The sequence below is a fragment of the Schistocerca nitens genome, chromosome 2 (genome assembly GCF_023898315.1).
Source record: "Schistocerca nitens isolate TAMUIC-IGC-003100 chromosome 2, iqSchNite1.1, whole genome shotgun sequence".
Lineage (NCBI taxonomy): Eukaryota > Metazoa > Arthropoda > Insecta > Orthoptera > Acrididae > Schistocerca > Schistocerca nitens.
In genome coordinates this window covers 371455504-371475290 of record NC_064615.1, presented here as the reverse complement: position 1 = coordinate 371475290, position 19787 = coordinate 371455504, and the positions used below count along the sequence as shown (strand labels likewise).

At 43.4% G+C, this 19787-nt stretch overlaps 1 protein-coding gene across 1 annotated transcript in view; it reads left to right on the top strand.

Moving 5' to 3' along the window:
- Positions 1 to 2008: 2008 nt before the first annotated feature.
- Positions 2009 to 19787, top strand: part of LOC126235028 (guanylate cyclase 32E-like) — a 434536-nt gene continuing 416757 nt past the window's right edge. The window contains exons 1-2 of the mRNA XM_049943763.1: positions 2009 to 2050; positions 2243 to 2425. Of these exons, the coding sequence (XP_049799720.1) occupies positions 2009 to 2050; positions 2243 to 2425 (225 nt within the window). The remainder of the gene's footprint in view (positions 2051 to 2242; positions 2426 to 19787) is intronic.

The following is a 19787-nucleotide window of genomic DNA, read 5'->3' as shown; positions in this document are numbered from 1 at the left end:
AGGACACTTGCGGTCTATCAGTTCGGGAGACAGCCTCCAATAGGCCAACAAAAGCCACCTAAGCTACAGCGTACGTACGCTGCGCGAGATTTCAACATCCTCTCACTCTCTTACGCCAAAAGCTTAGTCGGCTATTTCGTTAACATTATTAATTTAAGTTTCCCCGAGAGGATAATGAAAGTAAAGGGACTTTTGTAAACTTTAGAGAAAAACTAATCATATTTACAATTCGATCTGCATTTAACCCTTACAAGCAGAGTCGTTTCATAGTAAGAAGACCGGATAAACAAGATGATCTAATAGTTAATTTTATGCTGTCGTTTCGTGGTAAGAAGATCAGACAAACATGATTTAATCGTTAATTTTATACTGTTAACACTCACAACATTTTGAGGTAAAATTTGCACAAACGAAAATTTTACATTTTGTAAGTGCAGGACGAAAGGGTGCTTAATACTGAAGTGCAATTTTGCTAAAACGTCGCGCGGCGTGCATGCGCTGTAGCTTAGGTGGCTTTTGTAGGCAAATTGGAGGCTTTTCCCGGCTTCATAGATTGCAAGTTTCCTGTACCGATTTGTTCGTCTCGACTTCACAGATACTTCTGTGGTACGTTGTAAACTGTTATCGTTTACAATTGGTCGTAATTATTTACTGCTTGCCAAGGAACCTTTCGTTAAACTGACGTAATGGTATCCGTGGCCTGAAGATGGTGGCTTGATCGAAGCCGGTTCTCAGTAAATAAATATGTATTGCAATAGCTCTTGGCGGTCTCATAATGCTGTACCTTTCACTTATCACCTGGAAAAGTCAGCTACCATCCAAATTTCTACACATTAGCTCTTCAGTACGACATTTTTTTCCTTAACAGTGGATGACTTTGTGGAGATTTTTGTCATAAAGTCTGTATTTTGGGTGTTCAGGAAACGTTCTACCTTGAAAGTCACCTAGTAATCATTCTGGAAATGCGTATCACTTAATTTCTTCATCTAGGGGAAGAGAAACAAGTCACTAGAATGTCTGAAAAACACGGACGGGGGAGGTGGAGGGGTAGGTCGGTTAAGGCAAAATCTGACAGCCCAAAGAAGCAGCAAGTGTTACAGTCATCAGCACAAAAAGAGGTGAGGCTTTGTTGTTAAACAAAAGCACCGCTTTGGGTAGCTTTCCAAGGTGCCTTGCTCGTGTGACGGTTAGCACCATGCCATTGTAGTCACAAGAAACATTCTGCGTCACCTTACCCAATAATGATTGAGCCTTCTTCTTTTTCTGCGATGGTGAAACCATATATTTCCATTGCTTACTTTGTTCCGTTGTCAGGGGCTCCTAGTGACAGACCCAGCAGTTGTTCACGGTGATTAGGTAGCTGGACTGGCCTGACACAGCTTCTGCCTCGATTCGGAGGGTTTTTGCAAAGAACGTGAACAATAGCAGAACCCAGCGGGAGGCTACTTCGGTCACATTCAAAATGTTGTCCAAGATGTTGAAAACTGATCCATGACTGATTTTGACATTTTCCACTGTCGGCTCCATTGTTATCAGACAGTCTTCGAACACAAGGGCCTCCGCTTCCCTTGCAATTTCCAGTTCTTCACAAACAGATGCGGTTCTATTTCTTTCTTCGTCTTTCCGACTTGTTTGCCATATGGACGCATCTTCACCCCCTAACCACTGCCATTTGATGGTTCATTCATGCCACATACTTCTGACAAGCCAGTAAAAATTGTTCCTGCGTTGTTTCTTTTCAAACGCAATAAACGCATTACTGCAAAATACTCCAATTTATGCAAGGGTTACGTCATTTTGTTCTGGCTTGCCCAATGGCGTGGTATCATGACTTTGGGGTTTCAGCGTGTTCCAGGACCGCAGACATGTACCTTCAAACAAACGAGATTTAATTATGTAACCATATTTTTTCGAGTTGATATACAAAACATTGTGACTTCACCTCTTAGTACCACCTAGAGACAAGCAGGCAGCATTCTTGCATCTTTTGCTATTTAGGTGGCGCCAGATGTTATTACATTTACGTATATGTATACATACTCCTGTTTTGGTTGGATTACATGTCGATACTCGCCTAAATTAAGAAAAAAAAAGAAAATGTTGTGAGTAGAGATGAGTGGTTAGTGCCCTTTACAACAACCAGACTAATTTGACCGCTATTCGTTCTAGTGTGTGTTAACTTGTAGACTATCACAAGTCTGGCAGGAGGTGACGAACAAGCGGCACGCGCCGTGTGTTGCAGAAGTGCGCGGACACCCTGGTGTCGGACAAGCGCGTCTACTTCACGTTCGCCCGCACGCTGCCGCCCTCCAGCAAGATCTCCAAGTCGGTGGTGGCGCTGCTGCGCGCCTTCTCCTGGGGGAAGTTCGTCGTCGTCGCCGGCCGCCGCGTCGCCTGGGCCGAGCAGGTGCGCGACGCCATCAAGGTACGCCACACCTCACCAGCCGCGCGCCATACTGCCACTTCCAGAGTCCATCTCTGTGCGTTCCATTTTTCTGATTCCTTCTGACGACTATCCGTAAGCTAGCTATCTACACTACTGGCCATTAAAATTGCTACACTAAGAAGAAATGCAGATGATAAACAAGAATTCATTGAACAAATATATTATACTAGAACTGACATGTGATTAGATTTTCACGCAATTTGGGTGCATAGATCTGAGAAATCAGTACCCAGCACAACCACCTCTGGCCGTAATAGCGGCCTTGATACGCCTGGGCATTGAGTCATACAGAGCTTCGATGGCGTGTACAGGTACACCTGCCCATGCAGCTTCAACACGATACCACAGTTCATTAAGGGTAGTGACTGGCGTATTGTGACGAGCCAGTTGCTCGCCCACCATTGACCAGACGTTTTCAATTGGTGAGATATCTGGAGAATGTGTTGGCCAGGGCAGCGGTCGAACATTTTCTGTATCCAGGAAGGCCCGTACAGGTCCTTCAACATGCGGTCGTGCATTATCCTGCCGAAATGTAGGGTTTCGCAGGGATCGGATGAAGGGTAGAGCCACGGGTCGTAACACATCTGAAATGTAACGTCCACTGTTCAAAGTGCCGTCAATACGAACAAGAGGTGACCGAGACATGTAACCAATGGCACCCCATACCATTACGCCGGGTGATACGCAAGTATGGCGATGACGAATACACGCTTCCAATGTGCGTTCACCGCGATGTCACCAAACACGGATGCGATCATCATGATGCTGTAAACATAACCTGGATTCGCCCTGAAAAAATGACGTTTTGCCATTCGTGCACCTAGGTTCGTCGTTGAGTACACCATCGCAGGCGCTCCTGTCTGTGATGCAGCGTCAAAGGTAACCGCAGCCATGGTCTCCGACCTGATTGTTCGTGCTGCTGCAAACGTCGTCGAACCGTTCGTGCAGATGGCTGATGTCTTGCAAACGTCCCCATCTGTTGACTCAGTGATCGAGACATGGCTGCACGATCCGTTACAGCCATGCGGATAAGATGCCTGTCATCTCGACTGCTAGTGATACGAGGCCGTTGGTATCCAGCACGGCGTTCCATATTACCCTGCTGAACCCACCGATTCAAAATTCTGCTAACAGTCATTGGATCTCGACCAACGCGAGCAGCAATATCCTGATACGACAAACCGCAATCGCGATAAGCTACAATCCGACCTCTATCAAAGTCGGAAACGTGATGGTACGCATTTCTCCTTCTTACACGAGGCATCACAACAACGTTTCACCAGGCAACGCCGGTCAACTGCTCTTTGTGTATGAGAAATTGGTTGGAAACTTTCCTCATGTGAGCACGTTGTAGGTGTCGCCACAGGCGCCAACCTTGTGTGAATGCTCTGAAAAGCTAATCATTTGCATATCACAGCATCTTCTTCCTGTCGGTTAAATTTCGCGTCTGTAGCACGCCATCTTCGTGGTGTAGCAATTTTAATGGCCAGTAGTGTAAACGTCACCGTCGCAACCAATCGCTGACACACCATTTCTGTTCTGCAAGATACGAAGACCCGCTGCCCATTAAACGCGCCGAACGGTGCTCGGGTTCCAGCCCGTAACCACTAAACGCCGACCGCTTAGCTGGAGAACATAAATCTTACGTTCAGAGTTCGACCTGTCCGGAGACAGGGAGCGAGCAACTCACAGGAGAAGTTGTTTGTCAACCGTTCCGTAAACACACCGAACCCCGTCAACGTAGAGAACAAGTCACCCAGAGAGTAACCCAATACAAAATCAAACGCTAGGCTAGTATGGCAGCTTCATATAACGAAGTGATATTCTCTTCCGCATTTTTTAATTAAATATTTTTCATTCTCTAGGTAAAGAAAGTTGCTTGAGTAATGAAACATACAGAGTCATGGACTTTTCAGCCACATACCAGGCGAGCTGAATGCGGCGAAGAGCGAGTCCCAAATGGGTATATTTAGGAGGTTGCCTCTAATTCTGACAATTACTTACAACCGCAGGCAAACCCCTGAAAACCACGGTCAGAACCACGAGGGTAATCCCAAAAGTAAGGTCTAATTTTTTTATAAGTACATAGACCTGATTATTTCTACAATGGTTTACATCAATTTACAGCTTGAACATTTAGCTTGACATAATCACCATTTCTGTCGATGCATTTTTGTAGGCGCTGTAGCAGTTTTTTATGCCCGTGTCATACCAGCTCGCCGCCATGCAGTTCAGAAAGTTATGAACCTCATCTTTCACCTCGTCGTCTGAGCCGAATTGCTTTCCGGCCAAATGTTCTTTTAACTTAGGGAACAGGTGATAGCCACTGGGCTCCAAGTCAGGACTGTAGGGTGGGTGGATGATTATGTTCGACAGAAACTGTTGCGGGAGAGCAACGGTTTGTTCAAAAAATGTTCAAATGTGTGGGAAATCTTATGGGACTTAAATGCTAAGGTCATCAGTCTCTAAGCTTACACACTACTTAACCTAAATTATCCTAAGGACAAACACACACTCACACACACACCCATGCCCGAGGGAGGACTCGAACCTCCGCCGGGACCAGTCGCACAGTCCATGACCGCAGCGCCCGAGACCGCTCGGCTAACCCCGCGCGGCAGCAACGGTTTGCCGAGCGAAGTGTGGGCGAGCGTTGTCATTGAGAATGTGGACGTCCTTGCTCAACATTCCTCTTCTCCGGTTCTGAATTGCCCGTTTGAGTTTTTTCAGAGTCTCACAGTACCTGTCAGCATTAATTGTGGCCCCAGTGGGCGTAAAGTCGACCAACGCTCCCTTTCCGATCCCAAAGAACGGTTGTCATGACTTTACCGGCAGACTGTGTTTGTTTGAATTTCCGAGTATTTGGCGAAGAAGGATGCCGCCACTGGCGTGATTGTTGTTTGGTCTCAGGTGTAAAGTGGTATGCCCAAGTTTCGTCACCCGTGACAATTGAGTCCAGAAAGTTGTCCTGTGCGGCTGCAAGGCGGTGAAGAAATGAGCGGGAAGTATCAACTCGTTGCCGCATGTGGTCCTCAATCAGCATGCGTGGCACCCATTTTGCGCACACCTTCCGGTAGTTCAATGTTTCCGTCAAAATTCTGTGAGCGGTGCTTCGGGAAACCTCAGGAACCAACGTGCAGAGATCATCCAGAGTGAACCGCCGATCATCACGCATGCTTTGCTCAACCTTCAAGTCTCCTCAGAAACTGACGGTCTCCCGCTCCTTCCGTCTATTGGCGATGGATTTCAATCGGCGCAGTGCCCTTTGCGATCAAAAACCGGGTAACTGCGCGCAATTCGCACTTGGCGGTAACATCCAACGGGAGCTCCAATCTCAACGGCTGCCAAGCCAAGACTGAGCACCTCAGCGCGGCGTGCGTATGTTTAGACACAACACGTGAAGCACTCTTCATAACAGTGTGACCAACTGCCACACAAAAAGATTTCTGTACTTATAAAAAAATAGGAGACCTTACTTTTGAGATTACACTCGTATGAGCCGATAACTGCAGTGCGCAAAAGAATGAAAGATTCACTTTTCTGAAATCCCGTCATTTTCCCCCTTTCGCTGCAAAAGTTTGAAATTTGGCTCAAAGGTGCTTACAACCTCGAACTCAGACAGGAAGGTGTCTACACATGAGAAAAAAGACCAGAGTTCAGAAGTAAATGTGAGCTGTAAGGTGGGTTAATGATGTCACATTCGCACCAGATTTCACTACAATTCTTCCCAACGCTACCGTGTACGGGTCACACGATTGTCATACCTTCCTTTATCTACATCGCACTCCTTCTCTTGATGCCTCTGCGACAGAGGTCATTACCGCGGTGCCCATCGTTTAAAACACGTGGTTTTTTCAAGGGTGGCCAAGCAAAACATTTCAAACTCAACGCTGCTGAGGATTAACATGAAAAGGCGTCAGCAAGTGGCATAAAGGGCGTTAATGAAACCATTCGTTCCTTTGAGCCTCTCATTTACACAGTTGCTGTTCTTCTAACAAGTACACAAAACTGAGCATACACGTTAAAAAGCAAATAAAATCTCCAAATTAACAAAATTTAATAATCCCTTGTTACCAAACATTGCTGCACAGTTGTACCGTGCTGTACCTTACTACTTGATTCTTAGAAAAAAAAACCTCGACCTACTGCCAACACAAGTAAATTCTCTTTCCAGTTTTACGTAGAACGCCAGTTAATAAAAATTACAACGTCATAAAATAAAAATTTCATATACTGTTAACTGTCTTACTAGGCCTTTGTACATCACACTGAGCTTTGAACAACTACTGTCTAAACACGCTACTTTTGCAATAAGGCATAAATTCATAAAGCTATTCTTGTCGTTAGGAAGCTTATACACCCATTTAAATACCCTATAAAATGTACCGTCAACATTTAAGTTAAACTCCAAAATTAAAAGCAATTTACTTCTTAACCATATTCACACCTTTGACTGGCATGTTTCTCAAAACTTCAGAAAAAGTTGCTCTTTTGCTCTGACTTTACGAAAACATGACAGCAAAATTGAACGTTCTTTATCAAATTCCCAGTCGTCAGTTACAGTAGAGCAAGATTCTTACTTCCATGACAATCAGATTCTACCTGTATTAGATAGGACAGTATAGCACTTTCACTACGCTCGCGAGCATAATCCCGTGACAAAAACGTTGCTTCACTGGTTATTAAATCTGCCGAATTGCCAGTAGCATGTACTGTCTGGTTTAGTACGTAGTCGAACATAAGTTGCACGTGCCTCTGTTCTCGCCGATACCTTGCCAATCCACGCACCGTGATACAGGATAGTTTTGCTTACTTGCCGTCCGATTTCCGAACGGAGAGCATTATCCCTCGCGACCTGGAGCATTTTCTCAGCACACAATGTCCGCCGTACGCTCATATCTATGAGGACGGTTCTAAATCTGAGGCGGGTGTGGGATACGCTTTCTTTTGCCCTTGTAGTGGCGGCTACCAAACATTTGCGCTTCCTCCTGAATTTTCTGTCTACACGGCGGAACTACTGCCATGAGGAATGCTATTCATTATGGTACGCGGACATTCAAGTTCGTCCTGATACTTAAGGACTCTCAACGTGTGCTGCAGAAATTGCAACATCCCGCGTTTGATAAACAGACCAAACTTGTATGTTCTAGACGTCTTGGCGGCCGTAAGAGACTATCAGACCTTATTGCCGAGTCCACCGGTCTGCTCGCTGTGTGTGTCAAGTGCCCAACGGTGCTCTGAGCTCCCTCCCTTGGTGACCGCAGTTACTTGCAGACAGCCGCGCCACGCTCGTGATCGCCTCTCTGTCCGCGACTGCGGTCTCCAACTCAGCTACCTCTGCTCACCCTCTACAGTACTCAAATATCGATTATATAGAGCAGTTGTTTAGCTTGTGTCTCTGAAAAACAGTCGAAGAACTACGCTCGACATCGATGTAGCAAGGTCGATACTTCGACTCGGCTCAATGTCTACGAAACGTTCTGGAAAACCATCTGAAGATGAACCTGAAAAGGTTGGAAAACCGGCTCATGAAATAATAAATAACAATTCAAAAAAGTGACTGGTTTCAGTTTTACGTATTTACGTACTACTTTTAACTCGAGACATGCTTCTCCCTTTAATAGGTATCCTTAACTTTCCTGTTTTATTTGTTAAACCAGCTCGCTCATTGTGCTAATTACCTGAAGTTTAAGGACTTGCAATTTCGCGCCGTGGTTCGGTAACACAGTTACGCTGCCCGTTGCAATACCTCCCTTCTCTCGAGGGGCAGTGGGTGGAAGAAATTGCCTGGCCGTCCATCAGCGGCTATTTCGAGAAAACACCCTCTGGAATGAACTGCCCCTGTGTCGGGCGGAAATTGTTCCCACCAGACTGGGACCATAGCTTGCTGTCTATGTCCCCATGCACATCCCACGATCTCGTTCACATAGAATCGACTGTTAAAACCATGACTGCTAATGGAAATCTAATTCTGTTTTGCTGCAAGTGGACCCACCATATCCTTAAAGCCTACAGACAGTACTATTTCAGTCATGGATACAACACTTAATACTAAGTCCATTGTGCGTCGGCTCAGGATATATGAACGGAGCTTTAGCAGAGACTTACCTGAAGGTGTGTACAGTACGAAAAAAAATCATCAAAATGTCTACAGGTATCTGTCTCTTCGTCAGCAGGGGTAAGCTTACTGGTACGATTGGTACGATAGTCTCCTTTCATTGCTGAAACACCAGAGTCTAGAAATTCCAGACGTGAACTAAAATTGCGAGCGAGAGAAATGGCGCAGTGGTTAGCACACTTGGCTGTTCAACCGTCCACATTTAAGGGTTCCGTTTGACAAGGACATGACTGATAATTTCAAAATCCTAGCTTGTCGCTGTCACTAATGACCTCTCCGTAGATTGTATGTTAAGGCGTTGCCATATCTTGTTATCACCCTTTTATGCAATGAGCAGAGGGACAATGATGTGATCTGCAGAGGGAACATTGATCAGTTAGCATAGACCACACATGCACGTTATGTCATGTTCCTGAATTTAAAATTTTCCCTGACTGAAATACACTTGTGAGTCAAAACATGACCAGTGCCCTCCGCAAACTGATTGCGGGCTGGTGGCGTTGCTCCCACGTTACACAGGAACGAATGTATTTAAGCGAAGCAGAGTAGAGTGGTAAACATTTTAGCGACGATACGTGCCGCAAATGAGAAAATCCACTGACCAAAGTAACTTGGACAAAAAGCGGATCAGAGTAAATAACAATCTATGGCACTGTAGATTAATTTCACTGACAAAAGTTTAGATATTTCATCTCGTTTATTTTTGCCCCATATAGCTTTTTTGGCAACATAATGTATCCATTTGGACTCAATGATTCGAAAACGCCTCAAATGAATGTAATTCCGTCTAAACTCTCAGAAACGTTTATAAATCTAGGCTCCATAGTGGCGGCCTTATTGTAGCTCACATCACCGTCCGTCCGTTCGTCACACACCGTGATAGAAGTTTAACTTTCCGGCGACACTCTCGCTCTACGGTGAGACGGCAAAAGTTATGAGATACCGCCTAATAGGCCGGCCTTTGTGGCCGAGCGGTTCTAGGTGCTTCAGTCTGCAACTGCGCGACCGCTACCGTCGCAGGTTCGACTCCTGCCTCGGGCATGGATGTTTGTGATGTCCTTAGGTTTGTTAGGTTGAAGTAGTTCTAAGTTCTAGGGGACTGATGACCTCAGAAGTTAATTAAGTCCCATAGTGCTCAGAGCCTTTTGAACCGCCTAATATCGTGTCCGTCCTCCCTTTGCCCGGCGTATTGCTGTAGATCGACGTGGTATGCACTCAAAAAGTCTTTGGAAGTCCCCTGCAGAAATATTGAGTCATGCTGCCTCTACAGGCTTGCATAATTGCAAAGGTGGTACCGGTGCAGAATTTTGTGCACGAACAAACCTCTGATTTCGTCCTATAAATGTTAGATGGGATTCATGTCGGGCGATATAGGTGGCCAAACCATTTGCTCGAATTGTCCAGAATGTTCTTCAGTCTAGTCGAGAACAATTGTGGCCTGGTGGCATGGCGGTTTATCATCCATAAAAATTCCATCGTTGTTTGTGAATATAAAGGTTTTCAAGCAGCCGAACATAACCATTTCCATTCAATGATCGGTTCAGCTGCATGTAAACACAGCCGATACCATTATGGAGCCACCATCAATGCCTTGTTGACAAATTGGTTCCATGGCTTCAGGAAGTCAGCACCACATTTGAGCCCTACAATTAGCTCTTACCAACTGAAATGGGGACTCATCTTACCAGTCCACGGTCTTCCAGTCGTCTAGGGTCCAACTGATATGGTCACATGCCCAGGCATCGCTGCAGGCGATGTCGTGTTGTTATCAAAGGTCTCGCGTCAGTATTCTGCTGCCATATCTCATTAACGCCAATTTTCACCGCAATGCCCTAACGGATAAGTTCGTCTTACGTCCCACATTCATTTCTGCGGTTCTTTCACGCAGTGTTGCTTGTCTGTTAGCACTGGCAACTCCACACAAACACTGCAGCTCTCGGTCGTTAAGAGAAAGCCATCGCACACGGCGTTGTCTATGGTGAGAGGCAATGCCTGAAATTTGGTATTCTCCGCACACCATTGACACTGTGGATCTCGGAATGTTGAATCCCCTAACGATTTCAGAAATGGAATGTTCCATGCCTGTAACTCCAACTACAATTTCGCGTTCAAAGTGTGTTAATTCCCGGCGGACGGCCATAATCATGTTTGTTTTGTTTTAGGGTGCAGAAACAGCTAAAGTCATAAGCGCCCATGTCAGAACGGTAGGACACTAAGACGAAAAACGAGTTAAAAGCAACTACACGTTAAGCCCAATCAACGGAAGGAAAGGCAGCTAAAAACAAGGACTTTCTCTTGGAAAAAGGTCGATAAAATACGCCATAGAGGAAACGGAGGTCCTGGACTAAAGATTAAATTTTCTTCGCCATATTGCTACGACGGATAAAAAGTAAAACGCGGTCGACAGCCGGCGCGTCGTTCGCTAAAACGACCTATAGCTCAGACGGCAAAGATAAGTTAGAATGGAAGTGGTTAAAAAGGGGACTTTCGGTCAGGAAATGGCTAACCGTCAAAAGTTGATGACAATGGACCCAAAGTGGTGGAGAATCAATCCCAACAAATGGCGATGGCTAAAACGACAGTGCCCAATACGCAACCTAGCTAAAATGATCGCAACGAGAGGGCCGAGAGGAGGTCGGCCAAGCAACTAGGAGAGGTTTCATTCCCCGGAGCTTGTGCATGCGATGCTACTGGCATCTGTATACGTGCATATCCCTGTCCCGTGACTTTAGTCACCTCAGTGCATTGTCCTCTCACGGGCCGTATGATGCGTTTCTCCACCGCTTCATACGATAATGTCCCATCTCACTGCATGTCAGTACATTATGCGATAAAAGTAACCCTGAAAAAACATTATAGCATCACCTCTGGAGGTTTTAATGTACTGGTGCTGAGACAGAAGGAAGCCATTCCCTCAACAGTGTTCAATCACCTCTCGAATGTTGTAAAATGATTGTGTAGATTGTTATCACTTTACTAAGATTCACAAATTCATAATACTTTGCCTGAATAGAATGTCCAAAGTACACACATTGTCGGGGTGGAGGGGGGGGGAGCGGTGGGGGGGGGGGGGGGGCGTCTTCATATCACAAGAATCGTCATTAAGAGAGCTTCGAAACCATACATTGAAATCGGCCGATCGGTTTGTAATTGATCACTTTCGCGTCATATTTGTTGCCTCGTATCGAGACTTCCACGCTAAATTCTTATCTTGACAAAACGGCACGAAAACCTGTGGGGAAAAGATGGACCAAGCTAGGTGCTGTATTTTAATTATTTCTGTGAACGCTAATTAAATATTCTTCGTTCTGTATACCATGAGTAATTGTCTTTGAATAATTGTAGGAGTATTTGAAAATTAATGTAGCGTGGAGACAGAGAAGGGAATGGGGCATAACAGCCACAAGGCAAGAGAGTTGATTGTGACTTTTCAGGCCTAAGGAATCTCTTCCCCACTACTTTTTAAACATAGGCTCTGTTTATCTAGTCGAAGTCGTTTTAGTCACAGCAGTAAAGGAACAGGGCTTGAGAAGAAGAGAAAAACGCGAATCCTGAAGCGAGGGAGTGGTGAGTTACTTCAAATCCAGCGAATCTCTCTCCCCTACTTTTTGAATAGCGGAACCATTCTCTAGGTAGCGCAAGGATGGACACGACAGAAAAGGAGACAGATTTGAACAAGGATGAAAAAGTTACGATGGCGGGAGAGACTTTGGTTGGTCACGTCAGACGTAACGAATCTCTCTCGTCCCCACTCTTGAGGGCTGAGGAAGCGTTTCGCTAGCGGAGGTGTTTTCGAATCACTTCTGGCTGAACCGGATACGTGTTCGTCAAAGCACTTCTGCCTGGTCTTTGGAGAAAGGTATTGGACAACGTTCATTTTGTGAGTTCTTCGTTTTCGATTACAGTGCTACTTCCCTACTCTGTCACTAGTGTTTTACAGTAGTGAACGGCAATTAATAGAATGGCATGTTTTCCATATGTACATGGGGCAATGGGAGAGAGTAATATTTTTTTTCCCTTTACCACCTACAATTACCTCCGTCCTCCCCAAATGAGTGCATCTTTGCCATTATTTAATTGAATCTTCAACTATTCACTACCTGAGGACCACTCGTTGTTGTTGTTGTTGTTGTTGTAATGTCCTGATTGTGATTTAATGTATGTATTCAGCCAGTTAATTTTGTCTTGATAAATAAAATATTGCCTTCCTACATTATGGAAGCCTGTCACCATCTATGCGAAAAGATCCCGAGCGTCCCTGCACCACAACTCGGACAACGAGGAAGAGTAGCAAAATTCTGAAATTCTGAAATTACTGAATCATGTCAAAATTAAATTACGTGTAAGGTATCAGAATGCTATATGCGCTCCCCAAAGTCACTTTCCGATACCTGTTTGTTAATAAGTCGTTATTTCGTTCCGCGACATTACATTATTGTTTACTCGGGTCGTGATTCGGTTGTTTCAATCTAGTCACTAAATCAACATGCAAGGAAGTTGACGTGAGGGAGTAAAGCAAAAGTAGAGAGATTTTTTCCAAATTAATGACAGTTAACTTTTAATATATATATAATTTCTGAATCCGAAGATTCCTCTTCTCAAGAGCTGTCCACTTACGACTTCATCTGCAGTTTCGATTTACACTTGTCTGGCTGACTCGTGAGAGCTGGCATTTCCATCCCGCCATGATTACGTCGCCCTGGTCTCCATGCGGACCTATCAAACTCTGCAGGGCCGTATACTCTTCTCTGATGAAGTCCCATAGCACCGCGCCCATTCTCTCCTTCTGGCCATACTGACGCGTAATGTCTCGTAATGTATTGTACTATACCGTGGCGTCTGCACATTCGGCTGAGTCGGATACTAAGTTCCCTACGGGCACTCTGTAACATATGTCAATAGAGCTTTTGCAAGCTCAGTTTGCTTTATATGAACGTATTTTTATAGTTACAGTTGAAATAATTTTCTTCACATCTCTGTACAATATAAATAGCGAAACACTAATTGAAATATTAGAGATGAAAACTGTGGAATAAAAAAGATTTTTACTAAAACTGCAGATTAAGGAGTGTCACAAACGTCAGTTTCTAGAAACTCAGTAAGACTGACTTCAGCTTACCCAGCTTCCTGAACACTGAGATATTAAAGAACAATTTCGACGGGGCAGGGCAGCACCTCCAATGCACCAATAAAAAAGAATAAATAATGCGTCTAAAAGTCGTATACCTCCTCATAATTAAAAAACTATAGTGGAGAAACCAACGTTTCTGCCACAGTTACAGTGATCTTCCTGTGCGTATACTGATGTGCTTTATCTGTGTGGAGTCGCTTATATTTTGTCAATGCTGCTCACTGAGCATAACGTAACGTCATATTTTTAAAAGGCCGATGTTATGAATGGTCGCTTGAGGCGAAAGGAGCGGGACATTCATTATAATAGGTTGCAACGGATGAGGGAGTAGGGATCTGCTGTTGTCTGTTGCTTCTTGCACTGTTATGATAAGTGCTCATCGGTGAATGAGCGTGGGCTCCTGTTTTGCTCCTGCTGGGCGCTGGTAGCGCTCGCTTCACGTGTTGTTGGTGCGGCCTGTTGGACTCTTGAGGGCTGGCAGCTAGTATGGGGCAAGCCTGCAGCCAACCTCTTTGCTCATGTTGTTAGGATGTTTTATTGTTTCTTTGTTTCTATGGTTCCTCTGTTCTTGCATTTAGTCAAAGCCGGCTGCTTAGCCAGTTTCGATCAATTTGATTTCCTTGCCACAGTATTGCCGGTGTTCGTCCACTGCAGACTTGCTGTGCTGACCCATACGAATGTAGTGCTCTTGTTCTCGTACACACGTTGCCATCGGCCTGCCGGTCTCGCCGATGTATACTTCTCCACACTGACATTCCACCTTGTACACATCTTGCAGTGTGTAAAGCATCTATCTTGTCCTTCGTGGAGCCTAGCACAATCTGTATCTTGCGTCTGCTGCAGCTTTTCTACTACAAGGTGGATTGCCAGGAGGAAAACAGGAACCCAACCTCATTCGCTGATGAGCACCAATCATAACAAACTCATAACAAACAATGCCAGAAGCAATAGACAGCAATAGATAGATCCCCACTCCCTCCACCGTTGCAAGCTGTTATAATAAAGTTTCCGCTCCTTTCGCCTCAAGTGAACAATAATAACCACGACCCTTTAGAATTATAACGTAACGTCATGCTCAATGAACTGCTATGACAAAATATAAGTCACTCCACTCAGCTAAAGCACCTCAGTCGACCCAGAAGGAGGCCACTGTAACCGTGGCCGTAAATTTGGTTTCTCCTGTATAGTTTTTCACATTATGACGCGTTACGACACTCAGAAAACTTTTATGGCCATTGACAAAAATGGCTCAAATGGCTCTGAGCACTATGGGACTCAACTTCTGAGGTCATTAGTCCCCTAGAACTTAGAACTAGTAAAACCTAACTAACCTAAGGACATCACAAACATCCATGCCCGAGGCAGGATTCGAACCTGCGACCGTAGCGGTCTTGTGGTTCCAGACTGCAGCGCCTTTAACCGCACGGCCACTTCGGCCGGCGGCCATTGACACTGGCCGTGCAAACCTAGGCAATTATAAAATAAAAATCACAGTCGATATTTTCCTCCTCCTCCAGCAATTCTTCATAAGATCAAATTTAAATGCGAAATATATTTAATTCAAAGCCACTTCTTGTTCTCAGGTACTTCATCAGGTACAAAATAATCACTATCAGTTTTTTACCTTCGAGGGTTTAAGTAAAGTAGTGTTCATATTTACCTTACTTTGTTATTAATTCGAGTAGTTACAGTTTTTCAGGCCTGTGTTGCGTACACTATGACACTGAGTGATTCTACCCGCATGCTATTAAAGATACGAATTAAAAAGAATTATCTGGCAATATTTTTCTTTCTTTAAATTGTTTTACATTTTCCTTTAAGCTGACATTTCGTATACCCAAGCTATACTTTTGTGTCATTACGGCAATCTCAACAAAAACGTTGTTGTGATGGGATTTATGCCTACGCCCCGTAAGTGCCGAAGTTATATTAGAGAACTTGGTGCGTAGGAGTAAAGTAATTTTCTTCCCCAAGTCAGTGGCCTGTTTCGCAGAGGGTGACGACTGAAATCAAGAAGCAGAGACCCGTCACAAGCAGCTGCCGCTAACCAGCGACTATTTTCTCTGTCTACACATTCCTCTCACGCAATACGTTGGCGTCGCCAATAACCACTGATAAACTGCAGCCACTTATAAAACACATCCTGCTAACATAAAAGTTCTCCAAACTTGTGGGATAACTTGCTAACGGTGTGGGCGTTATTGCCTTAATTGCTGTTGTCACAACTTATTTATACCGAGGTCACCGTTTGTTTTTTCTTTGTTCTGTTCTCATAGTCACCGTGTGCGTGACGAGTAAAAGTATTATCAAACCATGCCCGTAATTTGAATGCAAAATGTGGTGGTACTCCACTGTGCCTGAGTTACTGTCCAATACCGCAGATGCATAGAGCCTCATAGGTACGCACAACGGCGTGAGACACCTACACATAAGCCCGTGTACACTGCCACATACGAAAAGTTTGACAGGCATTATTAAACTGCGTGAAATGCAGCATCTCGATTTCAGACAAGGGCCACCTCCTTTAATCACAAGACGTGTTTTGTTGGATTCTTACCCTTTTTTTTGCCACATACTACACTGACGAACGATTACGTAAATATTTTTCGACCAAATAATTCTTACCAAAGTTAGTGACGACTTTACTTTTTTCTAACCAAAACTATACTCACTTTATCTTTTCATCCGTAGTAGACGTATAATTCCCCATGACCATATTTCCCATATAAAATCACGGATCACTGAGCAAGTTTTGCATTAAAAATATCCCCAAACATTAATTTGCATAATATTCTGGAATTATTCCCATCGGCCCACTTGATACCATTTCACGTCTTCTATCATCAAACTCTGACAACAGAAACTAACTTCCTGTTTTATTATTTAAGTTATTGTTACTAGTTTCGACTAAATAGTCTTGCGACTTGAATGTTATCGCTAGTTTTTTAGTTTGCACAGCTTATAAGCGATCCGGCAGAAACTGTGACAGATGCGACTACACTCTATGATGATGTTTATTAATGGTGATCAGTGCTTGTAACGTACACGTGTCTGATCTAGCGTGACACACTCGGTCACGTGCTCTTGTTCCGCCAACATGCTGAACATTTGCTGGTTTCGGGAAAGCACAAACTGTGAAATCACTAAGCTCTGATAAAACTGTGCGTCAGTTGAGACCCGAAACAATATACATAGATGTGTGTTGCACTGTTAACACTCTAATGTTATCCGACCTTAAGTTTTAATTGTCGATACATAAACTTTTGTAATAAATACGTATTTTTCCTCTTGACATGCACCATGCACAAACGCTGCGTGTCACACAGTCTTCGTAAAACGCTCTCGATGCAGGTGATTTCGTAGTCTCCACTACACGACATACGCATTCGAAACTCAATAATAACACAAGCCAACGGAAACTTTTTTTGATAAACTTTTTTTTACTTTGATAACGGATCTTTATAGATTTTTATGAGCTGAATCCAAATCTAAACTTAGTTTTTTTTTGTGTCACCGATCGTTTTCGAGCAATATGCTTTTTATTACATAGTATAAAAATCCTATGCCATACGGTAAACGGCGAAATTAATGAAACGCTTAGTCAGAACACAAGCATGGTTTGTATTTACAGTAAGCTGCTTAAAACAATGATAGGTGTTAATAGAGGTTTCACTTGTCAGCTGGAATTGGTTTGTATTTTCTTTCTCTTTTTTGTTTGAAGCTTATTCTACGATGAGTCGCTTGCTGAACCTCTCGGTGAAGTGGCCAATTGTAGTCCCCCATCATGTTGGTGTTCCAGCGGCCTTGGTAGCGTTCTTCCAACGCTTTAATGTCCTGGTGAAAACGCTCTCCTTGCTCCTCACTAACATCTCCCATATGCTCTGGGAAGTGATCAAGGTGGCTGTTCAAAAACTTTCAGACTCATTAAACATCCTTAAGTTTTAAACTTCTTTAACATTGTAGCTATAATAGACACATTTTCTGGGTCTTTTTCATGTCCTAAGAACTTTGTAACGACTTGCTTGAATGATACCCATGCTTATTTCTCATTTAAGGTCATTGTGGATTCAAAGTTAACATCAAACATCAATTTTCCAATCTCAGTTCCGACAAAGACACCTTCTTTTAGTTTAGCTTCTGAAAGGTGTGGAAATTTTTGGCAGAGATACTTAAAACATGACCCATCTTTAGGTAAAGCCTTAACAAACTGTTTCATTAGGCCTAACTTTATATGAGGAGGTGGTAAGAGTACGTTTTTGGGATCTACAAGGCTTTTGCGTAGAATGTTCTTCTCGCCAGCTTTTAAAGACTCCCTCACATGCCAGTTCTTTCTGCACCAGTGTTGATCCCTAGCCCTTCAATCCCATTCACACAAGAAAGTTGAAATTTAGTAAAGACACCTTGCTGACCAAAGAGCATGTATGTTACCTTTGCATCGCCACATATCATCCAACCATAAGCAGAATAGCCTATTTTATTTAGCACTATTTCTAGGTTTTCAAGACTTTCATTTATATGTACAGAATGTCCAACAGGTATAGATGCATACATGTTACCATTGTGTAATAAAACAGTCTTTAAACTAGTTTTGGATGAATCAATAAACAGCCTCCAGTCTTCCTTTTTGTATTCAATACCAAACTCATTTATCAGACCGGGAATGTCTGAGCAGTACACTAAATCACCTTCTTGTTGAAGAAGCTTGGAAAATTTCTGGTCTATCTTTTTCTATACATGTATATGCTGGTTCCAACTGCCAATAAGTTCTTTTGTTTTAATCTAGAGCCAAGCAATTCAGCTTTTTCTTTCGTTAAGCTCAGATCCCTAACCAAATCATTAAGCTCGGTCTGAGTAAACAATTTGGGCTCTAGAATTTCTGTATTACAATGGAATTCGTCATTACCTGTTTCATCTAAATAACACTGTACATCAGAAAATACTTCTGTTGGAATAGGTTTAAATCATTTGGTGTTCAGGAACCGCAAATCTACACCATCCCCTACTAGTCGGATGGCGGACAGGAGGTTAGGGTAGCTTATTATCTTCTTGTTTTTCGAATTATGACCAGTAATATGAACACTGCAAAAGTAGCAATCATATGAGTGATTTCTTGTCTCCCTCCATATCACAGGAACAGCAAATCTAAAGGCTTTTTTCTCCTTTTTGTACCATTCTCTCAGATCTTCAACACACACATAACAAGATTTATCTTGATCACCAAGTTTAGATCAAAAGTATGATAGATAAACCTTTTTCTCAAAGTCTGTAATGTTTCTTTGGTGTTTTTTAATCACAAATTCACCACAAATATAACAAAAACTGTCAACAGAGTATTTACAACCACGATTAGACATTGTACTGAGCACATATACAGGAAATGGGAAAGTGAGGTTAGATTGACAATAAACAAAACACCATCTGTTAACACAAAAATAGAATCGACCTTTTTTGCCAGCAAATATTTTTTAACAGTGCTACCAACGCCATCTACATTCATCACACCTCCTTTTTAAAATATTTTAACTATATAAAAGCTCTTAAATTCTTAATAAATCGCTTAATTTAATAAATTTAACTGTAGAATGTGAAGAATTGGTGGATGATACAGTTTTTAAGTATCATATTCGGATTTCCCACCCTAAAAAACAAAAGAATAAGGTATTTTCAGCAAAAAAGTTTTTCCATTGTTGAACTGTGTAATCATATGGAGTGCGGAGAATGAAACTGGACCAGAAATTATTTACAATATGACTGACAAGGGCCGGCCGCGGTGGCCGAGCGGTTCTAGGCACTTCAGTCCGGAACCGCGCGACTGCTACAGAAGCAGGTTCGAATCCTTCCTCGGGCAAGGATGTGTGTGATGTCCTTAGCTTAGTCAGATTTAAGTAGTTCTAAGTTCTAGGAAACTGATGACCTCAGATGTTAAGTCCCATGGTGCTCAGAGCCATTTGAACCATTTGACTGACACAGGACTGAACCTTGTTAGCGAACACCACAGAAGATGCTGGAAAAGATCACCATTGACGTCGATGCAGTGCCATGCTCGATTTATCATACTCTGATATACGCTTCGCAGCTGTGCATGAGGGATA